Genomic DNA, 22321 nt, shown 5'->3' with positions numbered 1-22321 from the left:
AAATGACCTATTATAGTAAGTAAGTAAGAGTAGTGACTACCCTTGGAAAGGAATCCTGACTAGGAAGAGACATGAAGGAGTTCCTCTGGAGTGCTGCTTCTGGGTCCTGCTTACAAGACTATATACATTGGTCAAAGTTCATCAAATTTTTCACTTAAGATATGCATTCCTTACTGTAAATTATACATCCATTAAATTGGTTTTTTTAAGAAAAAGTTTAGCTATTCATATCTATTCCTCTATCATTTTTCTTGTTTAGACCCGCATTTTCTCTTGCCTGCATTATTACAATAGGATCTCAACTATTTCTTTAGCCTTGGACGTGTATTACTCAATTCACTTTATGCAGTGCTGCCCAGAAATCTTCTTCAAGAATATACTTTCTATATTACCAGAAAACTAAAACATCTTAGGGGACCCCATTGCCTATAAAATAAAGTCTAAATTCCTTAGCAGTTTATTCCTCTAAAGTCCCCTTGAATGAAATCTCAAATAACATTTCTATGTACAATTTTTCTAGGAAGCAATTTGAAAATATATACTTATTTAAAATGTTTATATTCTTTGATCTAGTATTTCCACTTCTAGGAATTCTCCCTAAGGAAATAAACATGGATGTACATAAAAATTTAGCTACAAAAACGTTCCCACTACCAAAAGAAAAGAAAAAAACATAAACACCCTCCCAAATAGCACGAGTTCAATACATCTCAATATATCCATTTATAAAAATATAAGAATATCTGACAAAATATAAAATCAAAGTGAAAAATCAGGTTATCAAGTAGTATATATGATATAATATGCATTGAAAAAAAGACAAAGGATCTGTATATGATTGTTTTCCCTTCTTGCTTATCTGTACTTTTCCAAAGTTATAGTTTCAAAAAGTTGTAAAAATTTTATAAGAAAGGAAAGTTACCAGAATAGATCAAATAATAACAATATATTTCAGCAAGATGGACTGGAAAAAAACGCACAGGCAAATAACTGTATGATAGACACGAAAGACAGGGGAAAAAATTAATAAAAATTTATAGTCACTATAATAAAGAATGTTGAACACGTTTCCTACTTTTCTTGAAAAATGAAACTCTAAATGTTATGATTTATTTTCTTTTCAAGTATGAGTTTTTTGTCAAACTTCTAATAACTTAACAAATCATTATTTTGCATCTATTAGGTGCTAGCTACTATGTGAACTATAAAGGATACAAAGTGAAGGCAACACTAACAATGGAGAGATTTAGAAACTTGGTTATGTTTTCCTCTGCTAAGGTTACCTTTGATCGTTACATCACTGGCCAACTCTACGGGTTTACTTGGAGAGATTTGTTATTTTTATGTTCATTTACACACCAACCAAGACAACTACAGGCATCCTGGGGGTATTCACGGAGGATTGGTTCTAGGAGTTCCTGAGTATACCAAACCCCACAAATGCTCAAGTCCCTTATATAAAATAACATAGTACAATGAATACAGTCGACCCTTGAAAAACACCAGTTTGAACTACACACGTCCATGTGGTTTTTTTTTTCAATTAGTATACAGTTGGCCCTCCATATTCGGGATTTCCACATCTATGGATTCAAAACCTACAGATACAGAGGGCTGACTATATTTAAAACTATTGCCTCTTTATAAATCTCCACCACCATCCACTGACCTATCACACTGAGAAACTAAATAAACCTAACATTTTCATTAAGAAAAGGATGGCCACCCCACTTCCTAAATTGATCAACTTGCCAACATATGTATCCATCCAAGTTCTTGGTATTCCTCTGTTAACAACGAACATAGTTTCACTGTCCCTAGTAAAAGACAACTCTTCCACTTATGTTCTAGATCCTATCCCCTCTCAATTTACTTATCTACTCCAGGACTTTGCTACTGCAATACTCTCTTCTCTCCCTTAAAATCACCTTTCCTTTTTTTCTGGTTCACTTCCATCAACACAACATCATGCCTTAGAATCTCCCATTAAAAAAGAAAGAAAACTCACCAACGACTCACCCTAACCCTAACCATAAGCCCCCTCTCCATCTATTGCCAATTTCTCTATCTCCATTACAGGGGGATAAAAGTTGTATACATTCACTCGGTTCAGTTCCTCACCTTCCATTCTGTCCTCTACTCCAATGTGGCCTCTGTCCTGGACAAAACCCTTGTCAAGGCTCTCAACATCTCCCATGTGATCAAATCTGAAAACGATTCCATCTTCACCTTGCTTGACCTCTCAACACCATTCAAGGGAACTAATTATTCTCATCTTTTGCAAACACTTCCTTTTCTTGCCTTTTCTGACACCACAGTCTCTTCAGTTTCCTTCTACCTCATTTGCTATCATTCCTAGTCTCCCCTGTGCGCTCCTTCTACTTTGGCCAACTGCTAAATTATTGACAGACCACAGGGCTTGATCCTAAGCCCTTTCTTTCTCAATTATCTTTCCCTGGTTTGATCTAGACCCACAGCTTTAACTATCTATATGCTGATGACTGCAATAGCCAAGTGCCTGCTCAACACTTCCATATGGATTTTTAAGAATCATCTCAAATATACCACATCCAGAGAAAATGTAAATTCCCTTCCGAAATACATTCATATTCCCCCCAAAACTTGCCCATCACAAAAATGGAAGTGAATATCTTTACACTGTTCAAGCCCAAAATAGACTCAGCCTAATTCTTCCAGCTCCCTTATGCCCCAAACCAATCTGTCTTCAAGGTCTACTCACTATACTATTGAAATATTTCCCAAATCTGTCTACTTCTCTAAATCTACAATTGCCCCACTGAGCTACCATCAGTTTCATCTTTGACTTGGACTATTGCAACAGCCTTTCTCCCTCAATATCTCCTGCATTTATACACAATTTTTAGCCCTTACCATGGCATACAAGACCTTACAAATTTGTCTGCTGCCTATCTCTTCTACCTCGTCACTTGCTGCTATCTTCCTTGCTCACTGCACTTCAACCATATTTAAGCTTGGAGTATTTACATCAGAGCCTTAAACACACTAAGCTTGTTCCCTCTCACAGGGCATTGTTGATGTATTCTTTTCTGATGGAATGCTCTCTTCACAGATTTTGCATGGCTGGATCCTTCTCCTCTTTCAAGTCTCAATTCAACTATTCACCAAAATTCAACAATTAAACAAAAGGACTGCCTTGATCACCCTATTTAAAGTGACAATCCTCCTACCAATTGCAGTCACTCTCCATTACCTTTTTATTTTTATTACATCCCTAACTGAAAATACTTTATTCATTTATTTGTTCACTATCTATATTTCCATACTAAAATGTAAGTTCCGTAAGAGTAAGAGCCTTCTATATTTGGATCATTGCTGAATTCCCCAACACAGACATATAACAGGTCCTTAATAAAATGTGGATGAATGAATAATATTTCACTAACTTCTTTTAGTTCAATGTATCTTGAAATAGATCTAAAACAGCTAAGCTCATCAGTTCATTAATTCAACAAGCCTATATTTTGTGCCTACACTGTCCTAAGGACTAATAGACACAGATAAAGAACAGTTCTTACCTTCACGCTAGGTGGGAAGACAGGCATAAAGTCAATTAACTGTACTGCAGTGTGACAAGTACTGTAATAGGATGTAAAGTAAAATGTGGGCAAAAAGAAGATATCTATCAATATTGCTTCATGTGAGAGAACTTTATTGAAGAGATGATATTTAAATTAGCTTTAAAGTAGTAGGTAGACAAGCAAGTAACAAGTGGATAGAAGCATGTGTCAGTGAGAGGGGAAAACATGCTTAAAGGTAGAAAGAGTTATAAAGCAACAGACCAACTGTACTTTTTGTACATTGTTCAGCTGTCTTCCTAGAATTTTCTTCATTGTATTATTGGACTGGATTCATGTCTTCCTCTTATTTGGTTTATCTTTCATTTTATTGCGCTTAGTGCATGATACAGCTTGCGGATATAGAGAAGGAGAAAACTGACTAGTGAAATGTTTAGCTGAATTTCTTTAATTAACCTGATGATTACCCCTTGGTCCTCCCTGCTTTTTGTATTTGTCAACTCTGGACCTGAAAGATCTCAGGATCTATAGTTTTCATTATAGCATTTGACAAAAATGAATTAACTATCAAAAAAAGATGTACTAATTATATTCTGGTTAAAAGAGGCACATAAATGTTTTAAAAATATTTTCAATGACAAACACAATTAAGAAAAGTGTACAAATTAAAAGGGTTAAGATGGAATTTGGAGTGACTTATTTCCAGAAAATAGTGGTGAGTTAAGATTCTCTGCACGGTGTTCAGGTAATAGAAATTTATGATCAATCATTCAGCCTTGATAGACCAACAAGGGAAAATTAACAACTACAAGACAACAAAAAAAAGGAAACTCAGGGAAGGGGTTGAAGTATGCTGAGATGCTCAGCCTGGGGAAAGAGAAAATAGTGCTAATTAAGGTGAAATTTCTGTGGTATTCTTTCCAAAAATCCAAAATCTCACTCAAATCATAAGAAAATGGTATAGTTCCGGCTTGAGTCCGAAGGCCTGAGAACCAGGAGAGCCAATGATGTAAGATTCAGATGTTAATCTCATACAGAAACACTCTCACAGACATACCCCGAAATAACATTTTACCAAATATCTGGACACCCTGTGGTCCAGTCAAGTTTTCACATAATTATCATACTATTCCTTGGGGTTCTGGCTAAATTAGGCTAGTTCTAGGCTAGTTTCGATTTCCAAGGACATTCATAGATGGTCAGAGCCTGGCAACAGGAGGCTTTGGGCCTCGCTGCTACTTGTAGTCGGTAGGATAATATTATAGAGATTTTCAGTTATTGGACCTCAGTTGGTACCTGATGCAGTAGGTGAAGGGCCTAGCCTCTGAGCACTGAATAAGTTAGGCATGGGAATGGAGGTTGGGATGTGGACTTTTGCCAAAAGGGCCAGGGGGGTTGGTATATAAAATATATCCAAAACACGAAAGCAAAGGCCTTGTAATAAAGACTTGGAATATAGCAGGGATAAAGGAAGAAAGTGGTAAGTTCTCTATGTACATGGGTGTTTTAGTTAACTTAACAAAATAGATGATTTCTAAAAATATCAAATGTTTGAGTTTATAATTGTTTCAAGCACAGAAAAATAGTTTTGGCTATCTCTTCAACAATATATTGAATGATCCAAGATTGAATACACTTGGGAGGGCACAAAATGCTAAAAACAGCTGCCCACTTTAAAAGTTTAAATTGAACTTTTCCCAATTTTAATCTGAAGATAAATGTCAGATTTCCACATTGAGATAGGATAGAATCATTTGTGGCACAACAATTCTCCAGCCAAGAACAAGAAAAGCCAGATTAAATTTTTAAAAAATATCTGTTTAAGACATCAGAAGGTTGCTGCTGCAACAATAACTTGAGCAGCTGGGATTCTGAAGAGGGGTTAACTGGAGACAGGTGATTTGAAGATCTGAGGTCATTGTTTTCCCCCTGAGTTTTAAAGGTTCAGAGAATGGGCAAGAGGCTGAGAAATCCGGCTTTGACTATACAGAGGGCTCCTGCTGGAGGACAGAGAAATCATCTAAGCTTCTTGCAGTTATGCAGGGCTGAAGTGACAAAATTGGAGATTTGAGACTTGGTTCCATCTCAAATCATTTGCTAACTCTCAAAACTGTATAGGGCTGAAAGTTAAAAAGCTAAGCCTTAGGGCTTCCCTGGTGGTGCAGTGGTTGACAGTCCGCCTGCTGATGCAGGGGACGCGGGTTCGTGCCCCAGTCCGGGAGGATCCCACATGCCGCGGAGCGGCTGGGCCGGAGAGCCATGGCTGCTGAGCCTGTGCATCCGGAGCCTGTGCTCCGCGGTGGGAGAGGCCGCAGCAGTGAGAGACCCGAGTACCGCAAAAAAAAAAAAAAGCTAAGCCTTAAGCCCTGTGAAAAGAATAATGGAGTTTCCCATTGTCTTACAATGCAAAAGAGACAAATACTAGAATAGAGGATTCTCCAGGAGTAGAGCCCTAGTGAATACTCTGCTCTCAGTGAACCACAAGCTGACCAAGACTTACCAAAACTTTCACCCACCCTCCATGGGATATAGTAAAGAATCTCACACAGTGACAGAAATGAACTAATAAGGAAACATTTTATGAAATAGGAGAGAAAAGGGACAATTGGTTAAGTGATAACCTTAAGCAGGCAAGGAAAGATGTAAACTAGTGTGAAACAGAGAAGTTGTCCTTAAGCAGAAGCATGTAAAAAAGAAAGTAGAAAAGGCAGAGTATATGGGTGCAAATGCAGGTAGGCTGGTGAATGAAATGGTGGGGACAAGCAGAAATTCTTTTTTCTATTGGGAGGCAGACGTTGGATGCTTGAGGAGAAAGGAGAAAGATAAAATAGTCCTCCAGAGGGGGAGACTGAGTGGAAGGTTGCCAGGCAACACCAAGGGGCTACTTGAAGACGGTGGTCATGAACTCAAGGTAAGTTCAGTCAGCAAATTTGTGTGATAGTCTCCTGCCATATAAAGCTGTGAAGGTGTAGAACAGGCAGAAAGTTAAATTTATAAAACTTAGGTTTTGCTAGGTGAGCAGGATAAAGGAAGAGAGGGCCAAAACAACTGAGGTTATATTACATGCAAGTTGGTGATAATTACGGTGAGCCATGGAATCCAAACTAGATGAAGAGGGAAGTGAGGACATGAGGGGATTAAGGGATAGGAAAAGAGGTGGTAAGATCAATATAATCAGGTGCCAGGAGAGTTGACAATTTGCAAGAGTTAGAGTTCTAGAGTGAGCTGGAAAGATAACAAATGGTGGTCATTAAGCGGGATGCTTGAAATTGAGACTGATAATGACCAAGAACAGGGTATGACCATAGGGTGGATGGCAGAAAGAGTATAGCGTATGTGGATTATTGGAGGAGATTCAAAGAGATGAGAGGGATATTGAAGGTATCACCTACATAGATATTTAAATCACCAAGAACTGTGACAGGAGTAGGCTGAAGAAAGAGACAGTGAAATAGATCCTAAAATCTTTAAGAAATGAGGGAAGCGACACGGGAATGTGTACACGACTGCAACAGGAGTGTGTAATGGGTGATACAATCTGATTCATGGGCCTCAAAGCTGGAGGTGTTTAGAGAGAATAAAGGAACAATGATCTAAAAACACTAATGAGGAACAAGCCTCCAAGCCCAGTGGTCCAACTGCTGGGCGAGGGAATATATTCACATTTGAGAGGACTGCAGTGGAAGCGGTATCCTCAGGGCGGTAATCAGGTTTCAGTTAGAGCAGGAAGGTATAAGTAATGTTCAGAAAGGAATACCCTAATAATTTGATTCCTTTATCAATGTATACTAAAAGGCACTGGATTAGGCACTAGTAATAATAAATAAATAATAATAAATAATAAAACAGTAATAAAGACAATGTCAGCCCTCACAAAACTGTGACTCAAGTAAGAAGTCTCATATAAAAGTGATTACTTTAAAGAATATAACTAAAATTTTATAACAAGCTAACAGTTTTATTAGAATGCATATACTTGAAGAATGATATAACAAAATATGTGATTATTTTAATATAGCTAATCATTGTGGTATTAATTATAATCTAAAAACTAATTCGAATTAAGAATATGTGGGGAAAAGTCATTTTTTAATGTAAAGAAAGAGGGGAAAATGTTAAGTGTATGCTTTTTACAGATATTGTACATGCAGTTACCTGAGACAAAGCAGCATCCCGTTCTTCAATCACTGCATTCATTTCTTCTGCAGTTATTCTCTTTTTACATTCCTTGGTCTTGTAGATTCTATCCACAATTATAGCTCCATTCTTCTGAATAGCTATCCCTGTGTCTGCATTGTTTATTCTGTTCAGTAATTCCTGTAATGTCTACCAACACCATTATATGTTAGTCAGACATGAAGTTTTAATATATTTTATTTAATATAGGGTTTTAATTAATAGGCACATGTGAATTGTAAATTGACTGAGTAAAGTTATTGAATTTTCATATTGCAGCAAAGATGTACATTATTAGTGTGTCAATTCTTCTTTTTCCCACATCTTAGTTCTTGAAACCCACTCAATTGAACTTAAGCCTCTAAGATATAAGACTGACATCAAGAAATCTCCTCAGAGAATGGCTTACCATGTCATTTTCTTCAGGGTTAATATTTTCTAGCCTAGAAAAAAGGGACACAGAAAGCCTGATCAGTAGCATTTCCTTAGTGCAGCAAAATGAGTTCGCTTTTTAAATCTTTAGAACCTCAAGTAATTTCATTCGACTAGTCTTTAGAGTCAACCATGACATTGAACATATTAAAGTGCCACCTGCTCGACTCCATCTTTCAATAATGCTCCATATCTTCTGCACTGACTTCAGACTGTTAAGTTATTAATGTTTACTGCTATATATGACTACAAGGATCAATTGTTCATATGTGCTTAGATGAAGAAAGTTCCCCAGTGATAGAAGTACTCATTCTCATCATTATATTTATTTCTAGACTTTCAATTCTTACCAGAAACTGTATTTCCTATCCTTTTTGGACATTATCACAAATAAAACAAAGCAAGTATTTTTATTACAAAGTTTAACTATGTTCCCTCAAAAGCAATGATAAATAACTACCACTAAATTTGACCTGAAAATCTCCTGGTGCTACCTATTTGTTGAAACAAATACGCTATATAGAAAGGCTGACCAAAATTGGTCACATTTTTAAATGACTAATGTTATTTTCTTTTTTGCATAACATAGAATTATTCAATTTAAAGGCAAAAAAAGTAAACTTGTTCTCTTCATAAATGGACTTTTTGTCTTTTAAGAGTCATAGTGTTTATGTTTGTTGATGTTGGTAAATTGAAATGCAGTTAAAGTAAAGAAAGAAGTTCTAAATGACATATTTAGAAAATGTATATAATATAATTTAGGTAGTCATTAAATTGGGTAGATTAAATGAAAACCTGTAATGGGTACCAGTGAAATGATGGAGATTTTAGAAATGATTTCAATTATTTAAAAATTGTACTTAAAAGCTTAGATATCCAAATTCGTGTTTCAACTTTTCCCCCTCCATTTCTGTGCTCCTGTGATTTAACATTTACCACAAAAAAAGGATACTAGGAAAAGATTACAGAAGACACTTAACAAATTTGTTACAAAATTGTTCCAAACTCCACAGTTCAATCAAACTGCTATAATCATGGAGAGAAAGTATAGATTTTAGAACATTACATTTGCACAGGAAAATATATGAACATTTATCAAAAAAACTATTTCTACCCATATTTAAATGGTGTAAGTCAATAGGTAGGTGTAGTAATTTTGAATTATATCTATTTAATGTTTATCTCAAACTACTAATGTCCCCTTGGATTCACATTCCAATAAGGGCAAATATGTACTCTTATCTTTTTCTCCCACAATAAATCAAGTTTTCAAATATCCTGCTTCATAAAAGCTTAGTCTACAAAAACTATGAGGATAATCACTTCCTTTTTTTTTTCTTTTTTTGGCAGTACGTGGGCCTCTCACTGTTGTGGCCTCTCCCATTGCGGAGCACAGGCTCCAGACGCGCAGGCTCAGCGGCCATGGCTCACGGGCCCAGCCGCTCCGCGGCATGTGGGATCTTCCCAGACTGGGGCACGAACCCATGTCCCCTGCATCGGCAGGCGGACTCTCAACCACTGCACCACCAGGGAAGCCCATCACTTCCTTTTTATTCAATTAAAAAACACAGTGGAAAAGTATAAGATAAAATTCTTCCACTTATTTATGATCATGTAAAAGTATTTGAAGAACATGAGTGGCATTTAACCATCAGTTATTGGTTGGCTAAATATGATTTTTAGGGAAGCCATATGTGGTAAGGAATATTTACCTTAATGTAGTTCTTTTTAGATGAAATCAAACTAAGGTCAATTAATGGCAGTTTCCAAAGAAGTTTCAATATTTATAAACTTCACAATTTATGAAACTTGATCATTTAAAATGTAAAAAGCTACATGGAAATTAAGCATTTAGATTCACAGATTACTGGGAACTTAAAAAAAAATTAGTTCTCAGTATTATGCAACTCCCTTTTTTTGTTTCAAAGAGTTACATATGATCAAAAAGAAAATAACAGTGTAGGTAGGTTAAGTAATTCATATATTCCAAATAATCAACATAACAAAAAGTGCATGAAATTCCTATGTAATATTTATATGTTTTTTTCAGGCAATGCAAAATGAAGAACTATTACTTTAAGGAAAAGCAAATGAAGAGTTTAAATGTTTTAAATTCACAGCTTTCAATAGGAAATGGTTAAGATAACTGTATTTAGTCTAATATTAAATTCCCTGCTAACAACCAAAATTAAAAAAAAATTAAAATCAAATTTTCTTATCAGATGTTATATACTAGATCCTCGGCACATAAATTTAGCATTCTGACCATAAATAACTTATGTGGGGGCTTCCCTGGTGGCACAGTGGTTGAGAGTCCGCCTGCCGATGCAGGGGACATGGGTTCATGCCCCAGTCTGGGAAGATCTCACATGCCGTGGAGTGGCTAGGCCCGTGAGCCATGGCCGTTGAGCCTGCGCGTCCGGAGCCTGTGCTCCGCAATGGGAGAGGCCACAACAGTGAGAGGCCCGCGTACCACAAAAAAATAAAAAACTTATGTGATTGCCCTTAAAAGTACATGATATATAGTGATTTATCATTTTCTGATAAATGAATGTGAATTATGTTTTGGTGAGTGAGTGTGTCAGGTATGACATGCAGGGCATGAGTGAGCCACATCAACCACTTGGCATGTGAATCTCTATTTTGCTTTGTTATTAGCCTTTATAATTGATATAAATATAGTGATAAATGGTCACCGAGAGGAAAATAAAACTTAAAACCTTTTATTATACAGCAGGTTCTTATTTGCTGTACACCTGCAACTAACACAGCATTGTAAATCAACTATACTCCAATAAAAATTAAAAAAATAATAAAAATGCCTATTTAAAAAAAATAAGAGGGACTTCCCTGGTGGCACAGTGGTTAAGAATCATGCAGGGGACACGGGTTCGAGCCCTGGTCCGTGACGATCCCACATGCCGCGGAGCAACTAAGCCCGTGTGCCACAACTACTGAACCTGTGCGCTAGAGCCCGTGAGCCACAACTACTGAAGCACACGTGCCTAGAGCCTGTGCTCAGCAACAAGAGAAGCCACCGCAATGAGAAGTCCATGCACCGCAACAAGAGTAGCCCCTGCTTGCTCGCCACAACTAGAGAAAGCCTGCGTGCAGCAACGAGGACCCAACGCAACCAAAAATAAAATAAATAATTAAAAAGAAAAACTCTTGTACCTAGTAAAGTCTGCCTTTGTAGTGCAAACTCATTCACAGACAATATGTAAATGAACAGGTATGGTTGTGTTTAAATTTGCATTTCTTTAAAAGTTTCAGGAAGTATTTGTCACAGATATCAAAGATCAACTACATAGTAATTTAGTCTCAATTAGATTATATAGAGTAGGGATGAGCAAACTTTTTTTGTAAAGGGTCAGTTAATATTTTAGGCTTTACCATATGTTCTCTGTTGCAGCTACTAAATTCTGCCTTTGAAGAAGAAAATCTATTCATAGACAATATGTAAATGAACAGGTGTGGTTGTATTCAAATAAAACTTTATTTACAAAACAAGTGGAAGGCTGGATTTGCACCATAGGTCCTTACTTTGCTGATCCCTGATACAGAGTATTGAAAAATGAGATCAGATCTTTGATGTTAATACACTGTAAGTGCCAATTCAGTATATTTGACACATTTTTCTGAGGTGGGTCATTTAATATCTAGTTAAAGATAAAAAATCAACAATAGTGGCTTCCAGAAAATTAAATTCAGTCCTACAATAAGGACATTACTTACTATATCACTTAAGAAAACAAAAATTAGACAAACAACTTACCTTTAAGAAAAAGGAAGCAATTTGAAACAGTTATATAAGACACATAATTTTCTATGTAAAATGACTTTTTAGGTTTAAGGTTTACTAGCAGCATGTACAACACATAGTTTTACTAGCTTAATAAAGACAAAGTAATAGTTGGTATTATATGACATACAGCCAACAAACTATACATTATGTATCATTAATATGAAGTTTACAATTAAACAAAAGAATTGCAACCTTTCATAATCTTTAAATTATGCCTACAACAGTCTAACTAGACAGTCATGATAATCAGTAAGAATATTGCTGAAGTAAATGTCCATAGGTTCAAGTTTCAATTGATTTCCTATACCATGCAAATTCTGACTGACAACCTTGCACTCTAAGTGAAAAGACTCATGCATGAAATGTCACATATCTTGATTTATTCCTAAATCAGTCAATATCACATCTTTCCTTTCTGAACCTATAGTCCTTTACCTTGTTCAATGGGAAGAAGCAAAACTTTGACCCCCAAATGATAAAAAGAACAAGTGATCAGCTTATCAAAAAATTCTAAATTGTTTTTTTTCCTAAGTCTCCTTTCTTACACAGTGCCACCTTTAATATAAAAAATACACCAACAATAACAGATTGAAAAATAGATACCATGTTCTCAAAAGTTGGAATGTACCTATGCAAACATGTCTATATTGGCATGCATATGTAAGTCGTTTTAACCTGAATCCTTTTTACTTTTTCCTAGTTTTGGATAAAAGCAAAAGAGACAAAGAAAAAAGCATTAACAATTCAAGAGGTAAGGGAAAGCAGAGAAGCAGCAGAATAATAAGACAAGACAAACATACAGAAAGATGAAAAGTAGATCGGAAGTGGAAAAGATGACGAGAGAAAAAAGAAGGAAGGAATTTCCAGATTATAGGAAGCAAGAAGTAAGGAATTAAAACAAAAAGATGTGAAATAATTTATACAATTTCATCTTATACTCAATGCCTCTAAATATGCCTTTCAGTCAAGCAAAGCTCAGTTATAAATTGGTTCTATCTTAACAAAGATTTAGTCTAAAATGCACTATTGAAGTTCAGAGCCTATAGACTTCAACTGAGTAGAAAAGAGCCTCCACAGTGCCATTTAAAACTGTACTGAAATGCTATTTGTTGCTGTTGTTGTTCTTGCTTCTTCTGTATGATTTTTCCTGATCCCCTCACCTGAACCCCTAGACTGTAATATAGCTGTCTATAAACTTTTCTTAGGAACCAATAATTCTTCATATCACTTGATCCTATTTTGAGTATTTATGTAATTATTCATATTTACTTAATGCTGATCTTAACTAAATTGAAACCATAATGCTGTGTTCCTGCAACTAGCACTGTACTTGACAGATAATAAATATTCAATAAATATTTATTGAATGGACTAATTAACTAAAAGATAAGTCTTGGGACTGTTTTCCTTTTCTCCATTCCCCATTCCTCCCTCAATAGGAATGCTACCAAGAACAAAATGAAAAAGTCTCGCCTCAAGGAACCCTAATTTTCATGTATTGTAATAAAAACTATAACAAAACATATGTACAGATTAAAGTAAATAGACAATGGAAGATTTAAAAGTTTAGGGAAGAAGGATAGGCTCAATTTAGATCCATCACTTAAAGAGACAGAATGAACAAAACTAAGAGACCAATTTAATAGGAGTTCTGAGGAAAAAGTTTTTGTTTGGATATGTGGGCAGGTGGTTGTGCTGCCGATAGTTACAGGGAATTAAGGAGGATCAGGTTTTAAAAATAAATTAATAATTCCATTTTGGATATGCTAAGGTTGAGATGCCTGTATAGCTCTGAGGTAGATAAGTCCTGCAATGTATAAGTGACTGACTATGACTCTTTGGGCAGGCAGTCAACCACTCTAAGTTTTTTCACCTATAAAGCCTGATTATCACTCAATGAGTTGTGACATTGTATAAAAAACGGATTTGTTATCTTTTGGGGGTGAATTTTATTTCTAAAAACAGTAAAAACTGGGCTTCCCCGGTGGTGCAGTGGTTGACAGTCCGCCTGCCGATGCAGGGGACACGGGTTCGTGCCCCAGTCTGGGAAGATCCCACATGCCGCGGAGCGGCTGGGCCTGTGAGCCATGGCTGCTGAGCCTGTGCGTCCGGAGCCTGTGCTCTGCAACGGGAGAGGCCACAATAGTGAGAGGCCCACATACCGCAAAAACAAAAAAACAAAACAAAAAAAAACCAGTAAAAACTATTGAGAAGCAAATTTTATGAATAAAATTGGTGATCAATCTACATAAAAGATTTATGGTCATAAATTACATGCTAAGTATAGTACGGTGCAGCAGTTGACAAATTGAAGGTAATAGTACTTGCAAATCTCTAAAGAAAAGTTCTAAAGTTTTTAATAGCTGCATTACTGAAAAAAAGAAAAAAAGGTATCTATTTTGAAGAGTATGTTTAAACACATTGGGTCCCAACAACTGTTTTGTAGATAAAAACAAACTGATTCTTAAAGGTATATGGAAAGGCAAACGTACCAGAATAGTCAAAATAATTCTACAATAAAAGAGCAAAGTTTAGAGGGATGACATTATCCGATTTCAAGACGTAACATAAAGATTTAGTAATCAAGAATGTGTGGTACTGGCAAAGGGATAGAAACACAGATCAATGGACAGACAAGTAAGTCCTGAAATTAACACACATGAATAGTCATAACTTTTGGCAAAGGTGCAAAGGAAATTAGTGGAGAAATGATACCATTTTCAACAAATGGTACTAGAATAAATAAATGTCCACATGCAAAAAAAAAAAAGACCATTTACATGTACCATGTATCACTTTACACAAAAATCAACTCAAAACAGATTGTAGGCCTAAATGTAAAACACGAAATTTATAACTCATAGAAGAAAACATAGGAGAAAACTTGGTGTGACCTTACATATGACAATGAGTTTTAGATTCAACTCTAAAAGTACAAAACATGAAAGAAAAACAATCAATAAACTGGATTTTATCAAAATTTAAAACTTATATCCTGCTAAGCACACTGTTAAGAGAAGAAAAATACAAAACGTGGACTGGAAGAAAATATTTGAAAACCACATACCTGAAAAACGACTTACATCCAGAATATATAACAAACACTTAAAATTAACAAAAAGGAAACAACCCAATGTAAAAAACTGGTCAAATATCTGAACAGACATTTTACCAAAGAAGATATACAGATGGTAAATAAACAGGAGCTCAATATCATCTGTCATGAGAGAATGGCTAATGTTCAAAATAAGAAAAAAAGCAAAACAAGAATGACAATTCCAAATACTGGCAAAGATGGTGAGCAACAAGAACTCTGATTCATTGCTGGTGGGGTGGGCATATCCCCATAACATGACCCTGGAGAAGGCTGCAGTGCCAGAAAGTAAGAAATGGTTAAAAAAATCAAAAGGATGGGAACATGTCAAAGGCATGTAGGAGCCACCTAAAAGAGTTTCCAATGGTCAAAGTTGAAATACTACACAATAGCGAAGATCAATAAAACTAAAAGCTGGTACTTTGAGAAGATAAACAAAACTGATAAACCATTAGCCAGACTCATCAAGAAAAAAAGGGAGAAGACTCAAATCAAGAGACTTAGAAATGAAAAAGGAGAAGTAACAACTGACACTGCAGAAATACAAAGGATCATGAGAAGTTACTACAAGCAACTATATGCCAATAAAATGGACAATCTGGAAGAAATGGACATATTCTTAGAACAGCATAACCTTCTGAGACTGAACCAGGAAGAAAGAGAAAATATAAACAGACCAATCACAAGCACTGAAATTGAGACTGTGATTAAAATCTTCCAACAAACAAAAGCCCAGGACCAGATGGCTTCACAGGCGAATTCTATCAAACATTTAGAGAAGAGTCAACACCTAGCCTTCTCAAACTCTTCCAAAATATAGCAGAGAGAGGAACGCTCCCAAACATATTCTATGAGGCCAGCATCACCATGACACCAAAATCAGACAAAGATGTCACAAAGAAAGAAAACTACAGGCCAATATCACTGATGAACATAGATGCAAAAATCCTCAACAAAATACTAGCAAACAGAATCCAACAGCACAGTAAAAGGATCATACACCATGATCAAGTGGAATTTATCCCAGGGATGCAAGGATTCTTCAATATATGCAAATCAATCAATGTGATACACCATATTAACAAACTGAAGGAGAAAAACCATATGATCATCTCAACAGACGCAGAAAAAGCTTTTGACAAAATTCAACACCAATTTACGATAAAAACCCTCTAGAAAGTAGGCATAGAGGGAACTTTCCTCAAGATAATAAAGGCCATATATGACAAACCCACAGCCAACATCATTCTCAATGGTGAAAAACTGAAACCATTTCCTCTAAGATCAGGAACAAGACAAGGTTGCCCACTCTCACCACTATTATTCAACATAGTTTTGGAAGTTTTAGTCACAGCAATCAGAGAAGAAAAAGAAATAAATGGAATCGAAATCAGAAAAGAAGAAGTAAAGCTGTCACTGTTTGCAGATGACATGATACTATACATAGAGAATCCTAAAGATGCTACCAGAAAACTACTAGAGCTAATCAATGAATGTGGTAAAATAGCAGGACACAAAATTAATGCACAGAAATCTCTGGCATTCCTATACACTAATGATGAAAAATCTGAAAGAGAAATTAAGGAAACACTCCCATTTACCACTGCAACAAAAAGAATAAAATACCTAGGAATAAACCTACCTAAGGAGACAAAAGACCTGTATGCAGAAAACTATAAGACACTGATGAAAGGAATTAAAGATGATACAAACAGATGGAGAGATATACCATGTTCTTGGATTGGAAGAATCAACAATGTGAAAATGACTATACTACCCAAAGCAATCTACAGATTCAATGCAGTCCCTATCAAACTATCAATGGCATTTTTCACAGAACTAGGACAAAAACTGTCACAATTTGTATGGAAACACAAAAACCCTGAATAGCCAAAGCAATCTTGAGAAAGAAAAACGGAGCTGGAGGAATCAGGCTACCCGACTTCAGACTATACTACAAAGCTACAGTAATCAATACAGTATGGTACTGGCACAAAAACAGAAAGATAGATCAATGGAACAGGATAGAAAGCCCAGAGATAAACCCACGCACATATGGTCACCTTATCTTTGATAAAGAGGCAAGAATATACAGTGGAGAAAACACAGCCTCTTCAATAAGTGGTGCTCGGAAAACCGGACAGCTACATGTAAAAGAATGAAATTAAAACGCTCCCTAACACCATATGCAAAAATAAACTCAAAATGGATTAAAGACCTAAATGTAAGGCCAGAGACCATCAAACTCTTAGAGGAAAACACAGGCAGAACACTCTATGACATAAATCACAACAAGATCTTTTTTGACCCACCTCCTAGAGAAATGGAAATAAAAACAAAAATAAACAAATGGGACCTAATGAAACTTAAAACCTTTTGCACAGCAAAGGAAACCATAAACAAGATGAAAAGACAACCCTCAGAATGGGAGAAAATATTTGCAAATGAAGCAAATGACAAAGGATTAATCTCCAAAATTTACAAGCAGCTCATGCAGCTCAATATCAAAAACCAAACAACCCAATCCAAAAATGGGCAAAAGACCTAAATAGACATTTCTCCAAAGTAGATATACAGATTGCCAACAAACACATGAAAGGATGCTCAACATCACTAATCATTAGAGAAATGCAAATCAAAACTACAATGAGGTATCACCTCACATCGGTCAGAATGGCCATCATCAAAAAATCTACAAACAATAAATGCTGGAGAAGGTGTGGAGAAAAGGGAACCCATGAGAATGTAATGGGAATGTAAATTGATACAGCCACTATGGAGAACAGTATGGAGGGTCCTTAAAAAACTAAAAATAGAACTACCATACGACTCAGCAATCCCACTACTGAGCATATACCCTGAGAAAACCATAATTCAAAAAGACTCATGTACCACAATGTTCATTGCAGCTCTATTTACAATAGCCAGGACATGGAAGCAACCTAAGTGTCCATCAACAGATGAATGGATAAAGAAGATGTGGCACATGTATACAATGGAATATTACTCAGCCATAAAAAGAAATGAAATTGAGTTATTTGTGGTGATTGGATTGACCTAGAGACTGTCAAACAGAGTGAAGTAAGTCAGAAAAAGAAAAACAAATACCGTATGCTAACACATATATGGAATCTTAAAAAAAAAAAAAAGGTTCTGAAGAACCTAGGGGCAGAGCAGGAATAAAGATGCAGATGTAGAGAATGTACTTGAGGACATGGGGAGGGGGAAGAGTAAGCTGGGACGAAATGAGAGAGTGGCGTGGACATATATACACTACCAAATGTAAAATAGATAGCTAGTGGGAAGCAGCCACATAGCACAGGGAGATCAGCTTGGTGCTTTGTGACCATCTAGAGGGGTGGGATAGGGAGGGTATGAGAGAGATGCAAGAGGGATGAGATATGGGGATATATGTATATATACAGCTGATTTACTTTGTTATAAAGGAGAAACTAACACATCATTGTAAAGCAATTATACTCCAATAAAGACATTAAAAAAAAAAGCTGGAATACTCCAATCAACAAAATAACATAGTATTAGATTATAATTTGAAGTATTAAATGAATATCAATGAGTCCATACAGATATAACTAAATAAAAAAATGAGGGATACAAATGTCCTGTACTGAAGAATTACAAATAATTTATGTAGATATTCTCTGCTGAGGAAGCTAGAACTCAATTAACCTCCTAGCCCACACTCCGCAGCCCATCATTGAGTACAAGCTGCACTTTAGTGATTTGCTTCAAAGAGCAGAGTATGAAAGAGGAATGTGGGTAACTTTACAGAAGAGAAACATGGCAAGTACTACCTTGGCCAGGTGACCAAGATTAACATCACTGGCTGTAAGTCATATTGATAGAAGATAACCTTGAAATGATGTGATGAAAATGGCATTTCACCCCTGTACTCTCTGTCCCATAAAACCAATACCTCAGTCTAATCATGAGAAAAACTTCAGAAAAAGTGAAATTGAGAAACATTCTATAAAATACCTGACCAATATTCCAGAACTGTCATCAAAAACAGGGAAAGTCTGAGAAAATGTCACACAGCAGAGTAGGCAACGGAGACATAGTAACTAAATGTCTATGGAATCCTGGATAGGATCTTGGAAAATAAAAAGGACATCAGGGAGAAGCAGTGAAATCTGAATAAAGTGTGGCCTTTAGTAAATAGTTGTATAACAATATTGATTTCTCCCCTGTGACATATGTACCATAGTAATGTAAGATGTTAGCAATAAGGGAAACTGGGTGAGGGAACTCTGTACTATCTTCACAACTTTTCTGTAAATCTGAAAGTATTCTAAAATAAAAAGTTTATTGAAAAAAAAGGCAAAGTAAAGATGGTGGAGTGAAATCTGAACACAGAAATTTATGTATCCCATCACATACCACTTGAACGGATGATAAAAATTAATCAAACAGCAAAGGAAGCAGGACATCATGTAGTAATTTTTAAAAGTAGGGATAAGGTGGAGAGTGGAAAAATGATTTTCAACAGGTTCAACCAACTTCTCTTTTTACACATGAAAATAGGTATTGAGAAAAGACAGTGACCTCACCAAATCCTGGAAAATTTTCACTAATACCACACAGCTTGGAAATAACCTGATAGACCAATGAGTTGAGTAGACAGACCAGAGAAAAGTAAAGAAAATCTTCCTGCATTACTGAAGAATCTTTACAGAGGAAGCAAGAATCATCAGGGCTGGCCTTTTTTTTACTACACTGGTGGAACAAATAAAAACCCAAAAGAAATACTCCATGGAATCAGGATATCCACAAGACGAGACAGAGTGAGCCGTCAGAACAGTGCAAGACACCAAACAAAGTCCTACAAGCAGAGGACAGAACTTCAAACAGAATCAGTATCTAGCCCCAAGGAGGTCTTCCCAACTACCACTCTTACCCCACTGCCTTACAGCAATGAAGAAAAGTGGCCCAGAAGCAATACCTAGCCAAGAATCAGAAAAGGCAAATAGGTTTCAAATAATATGAAATGTTTATCAAGGAAAATTCACTTGCACTGTATCAGAACAAAGAAAAGTTCTTGACAATTTAAGCATGAGCAAGATGAAGAGAAATGAGATGCCAACTATGAATTCACCACAAACACATGACAAAATATCATGCAAATGAGATAAAGATCATAATATAAAAGATAACATAAAGCAAGAGAAAGAAGAAAATTGTCCTATCGTGGCTGGCATTCTAGAAAAACATAAGACGAACATGAACTCAATAAAAGAAGTTCAAAGAGAAGATGCTAAAACAAAAGAGTAGATGAATAGGAAAATTGAAAACTTAAGGATAGACCTGAAACTTATATAATTAAAAAAAGAAAGAAAACTTAAGGGAACATTGAGAATAAATAAACAAAATATTTAATAAATGAACCAGAAAGAACAGGGAATGGGACAGTAACAATTGGAATTACTAACTAAAGGAAAGGCTTAAGAGTATCACAGTGAATGCAGAGAAAAAGACAGGAATTAAAATAATTATTGAAGAGATAATAGATAAGGATAAAAGTTCCCTATAAAAATAACTGAAGTCTCTAAAATAGAAAACCTAAAAAACAAATGTAAAATTTCCCTGAAATAAAGGAAGAATCATATAGTCTTTAGAAAGGCATGCTGTGGTTCTAAAAATATTACAGATCAACCCGAACATACTGATTAAGTTGTTCTATTTCAAGAATAAAGAATCATTCAAGTACCCAGGCAGAAAAAAATAAACCACCTATAAGGGAGGAAAAAAGCAATATGATTGACCTCAGACTTCTTTTCAGGCAAACTCAATGTCAGAAAAGTCAGTAACATTTTTACAGTGTTTAGAATGAAAAAATACTTGAGCCAAGAATTTTATTCATAACCAATTTGAATATAAGGATAACAAACAGCCAGTCTAGAGTACGTTAAAGTAGAGAATAAAGTATTTATAAATCCTTCCTTAAAAAACTATTTGAGGGCTTCCCTGGTGGCGCAGTGGTTGAGAGTCCGCCTGCCGACGCAGGGGACACGGGTTCGTGCCCCGGTCCGGGAAGATCCCACATGCCGCGGAGCAGCTGGGCCCGTGAGCCATGGCCGCTGAGCCTGCGCGTCCGGAGCCTGTGCTCCGCAACGGGAGAGGCCACAGCAGTGAGAGGCCCGCGTACCGCAAAAAAAAACCCCAAAAACACCTATTTGAAAACGAAATTTGGTTACCCAGGAACTCTCCACAATAAAGAACTCAGGTGTAAAAATGCCATGTATGATAAAAGTTCAAGTAATGATTACTCAACCCTTTTAAATATAAAATAAAGGTTAAACAAGGGGGGCACTTTGGCTATAGAATCCAATACAGCTTTTACAAATTTTTTAAAAGTAGAATTCATAAAGAAAAGAAAAAAAGGAGTTTAAAACTGTTATTTATTTCATAGCTGAGAGTCAAATAATATTGCTTAACTAAAACACTGCACAAAAAATATTGATGAGATTCCAACACCTTAATGTTTTTCCATCTCTTAAATTTAGATAGTTCTTTTGGGAATTAATATATCTTACTGAGAGAAAACACTGCCTGAAGTTCAAAAATTTCTTCAGTTTCACTTCAATTGATTACTACTCTTCAATTCAAGTAACATTTATATAGCATTTGCTACAAGTATTTTTCAATACTTATTAAATCATTTAGTCCTCATAACAACCAATATAAAACAGCCACTATTTCCCTGTTTTGTAGAGAAAAAACAGAGTCCCAGAAACTCTGAATCTGTCCATGACTGTACAGCTAGGAAGCAAAAGAGTGAAGATTCAAAGACAGGTACCTGTGTCTGGAATCTGTGCTCTTCACCTCTACAATATAATGCCTCTCAAATAAAACAGAATGTAGAAAATGAATTAATTTTTATCAAATTAATTCTATGTATGCATCTATTCAACCACCAACCATCTATCCTTCCAGACAGTAGTGTTTATATAAACAAAGAGAAATGTTTGGAATAATGTTTCCCTATTGATAAAGATAGTTATTTGGGAGTAGGCAGTGTGGAATTTAGCTAAATTTTTGAATTTATTTTTAGTTGTCAACAAGTTAATGTTTTACAATGAGTCTCTCCATCTACTTTTTGAATGAGCCTTCAAAAAAAAAATGAAACCATTAATATAAACAAAAACCAAATCACGTTACCTAGTCACAACATGAATGCTACAGTATTAATTATTTAATGATTCTGTCTAATGAACCACCATGGGTTTTTTTTGTCTT

At 35.8% G+C, this 22321-nt stretch overlaps 1 protein-coding gene across 3 annotated transcripts in view; it reads right to left on the bottom strand.

The window, feature by feature from the left end:
* MIPOL1 (mirror-image polydactyly 1) overlaps positions 1 to 22321 on the bottom strand; it is a 304827-nt gene that overhangs the window by 188552 nt on the left and 93954 nt on the right. For all 3 annotated transcript variants that reach the window (XM_027111099.1, XM_027111097.1, XM_027111098.1), the window contains exons 8-9: positions 8143 to 8176; positions 7713 to 7883 (exon numbers count right to left, since the gene is read on the bottom strand). In XM_027111099.1, the coding sequence (XP_026966900.1) occupies positions 7713 to 7883; positions 8143 to 8176 (205 nt within the window). The remainder of the gene's footprint in view (positions 1 to 7712; positions 7884 to 8142; positions 8177 to 22321) is intronic.

Source organism: Aethalodelphis obliquidens, unplaced genomic scaffold, assembly GCF_003676395.1.
Source record: "Aethalodelphis obliquidens isolate GAN/ISIS:26980383/991018 unplaced genomic scaffold, ASM367639v1 scaffold10, whole genome shotgun sequence".
Lineage (NCBI taxonomy): Eukaryota > Metazoa > Chordata > Mammalia > Artiodactyla > Delphinidae > Aethalodelphis > Aethalodelphis obliquidens.
The sequence above is the reverse complement of the archived record's forward strand: the minus strand, read 5'-3'. Positions and strand labels throughout refer to the sequence as shown.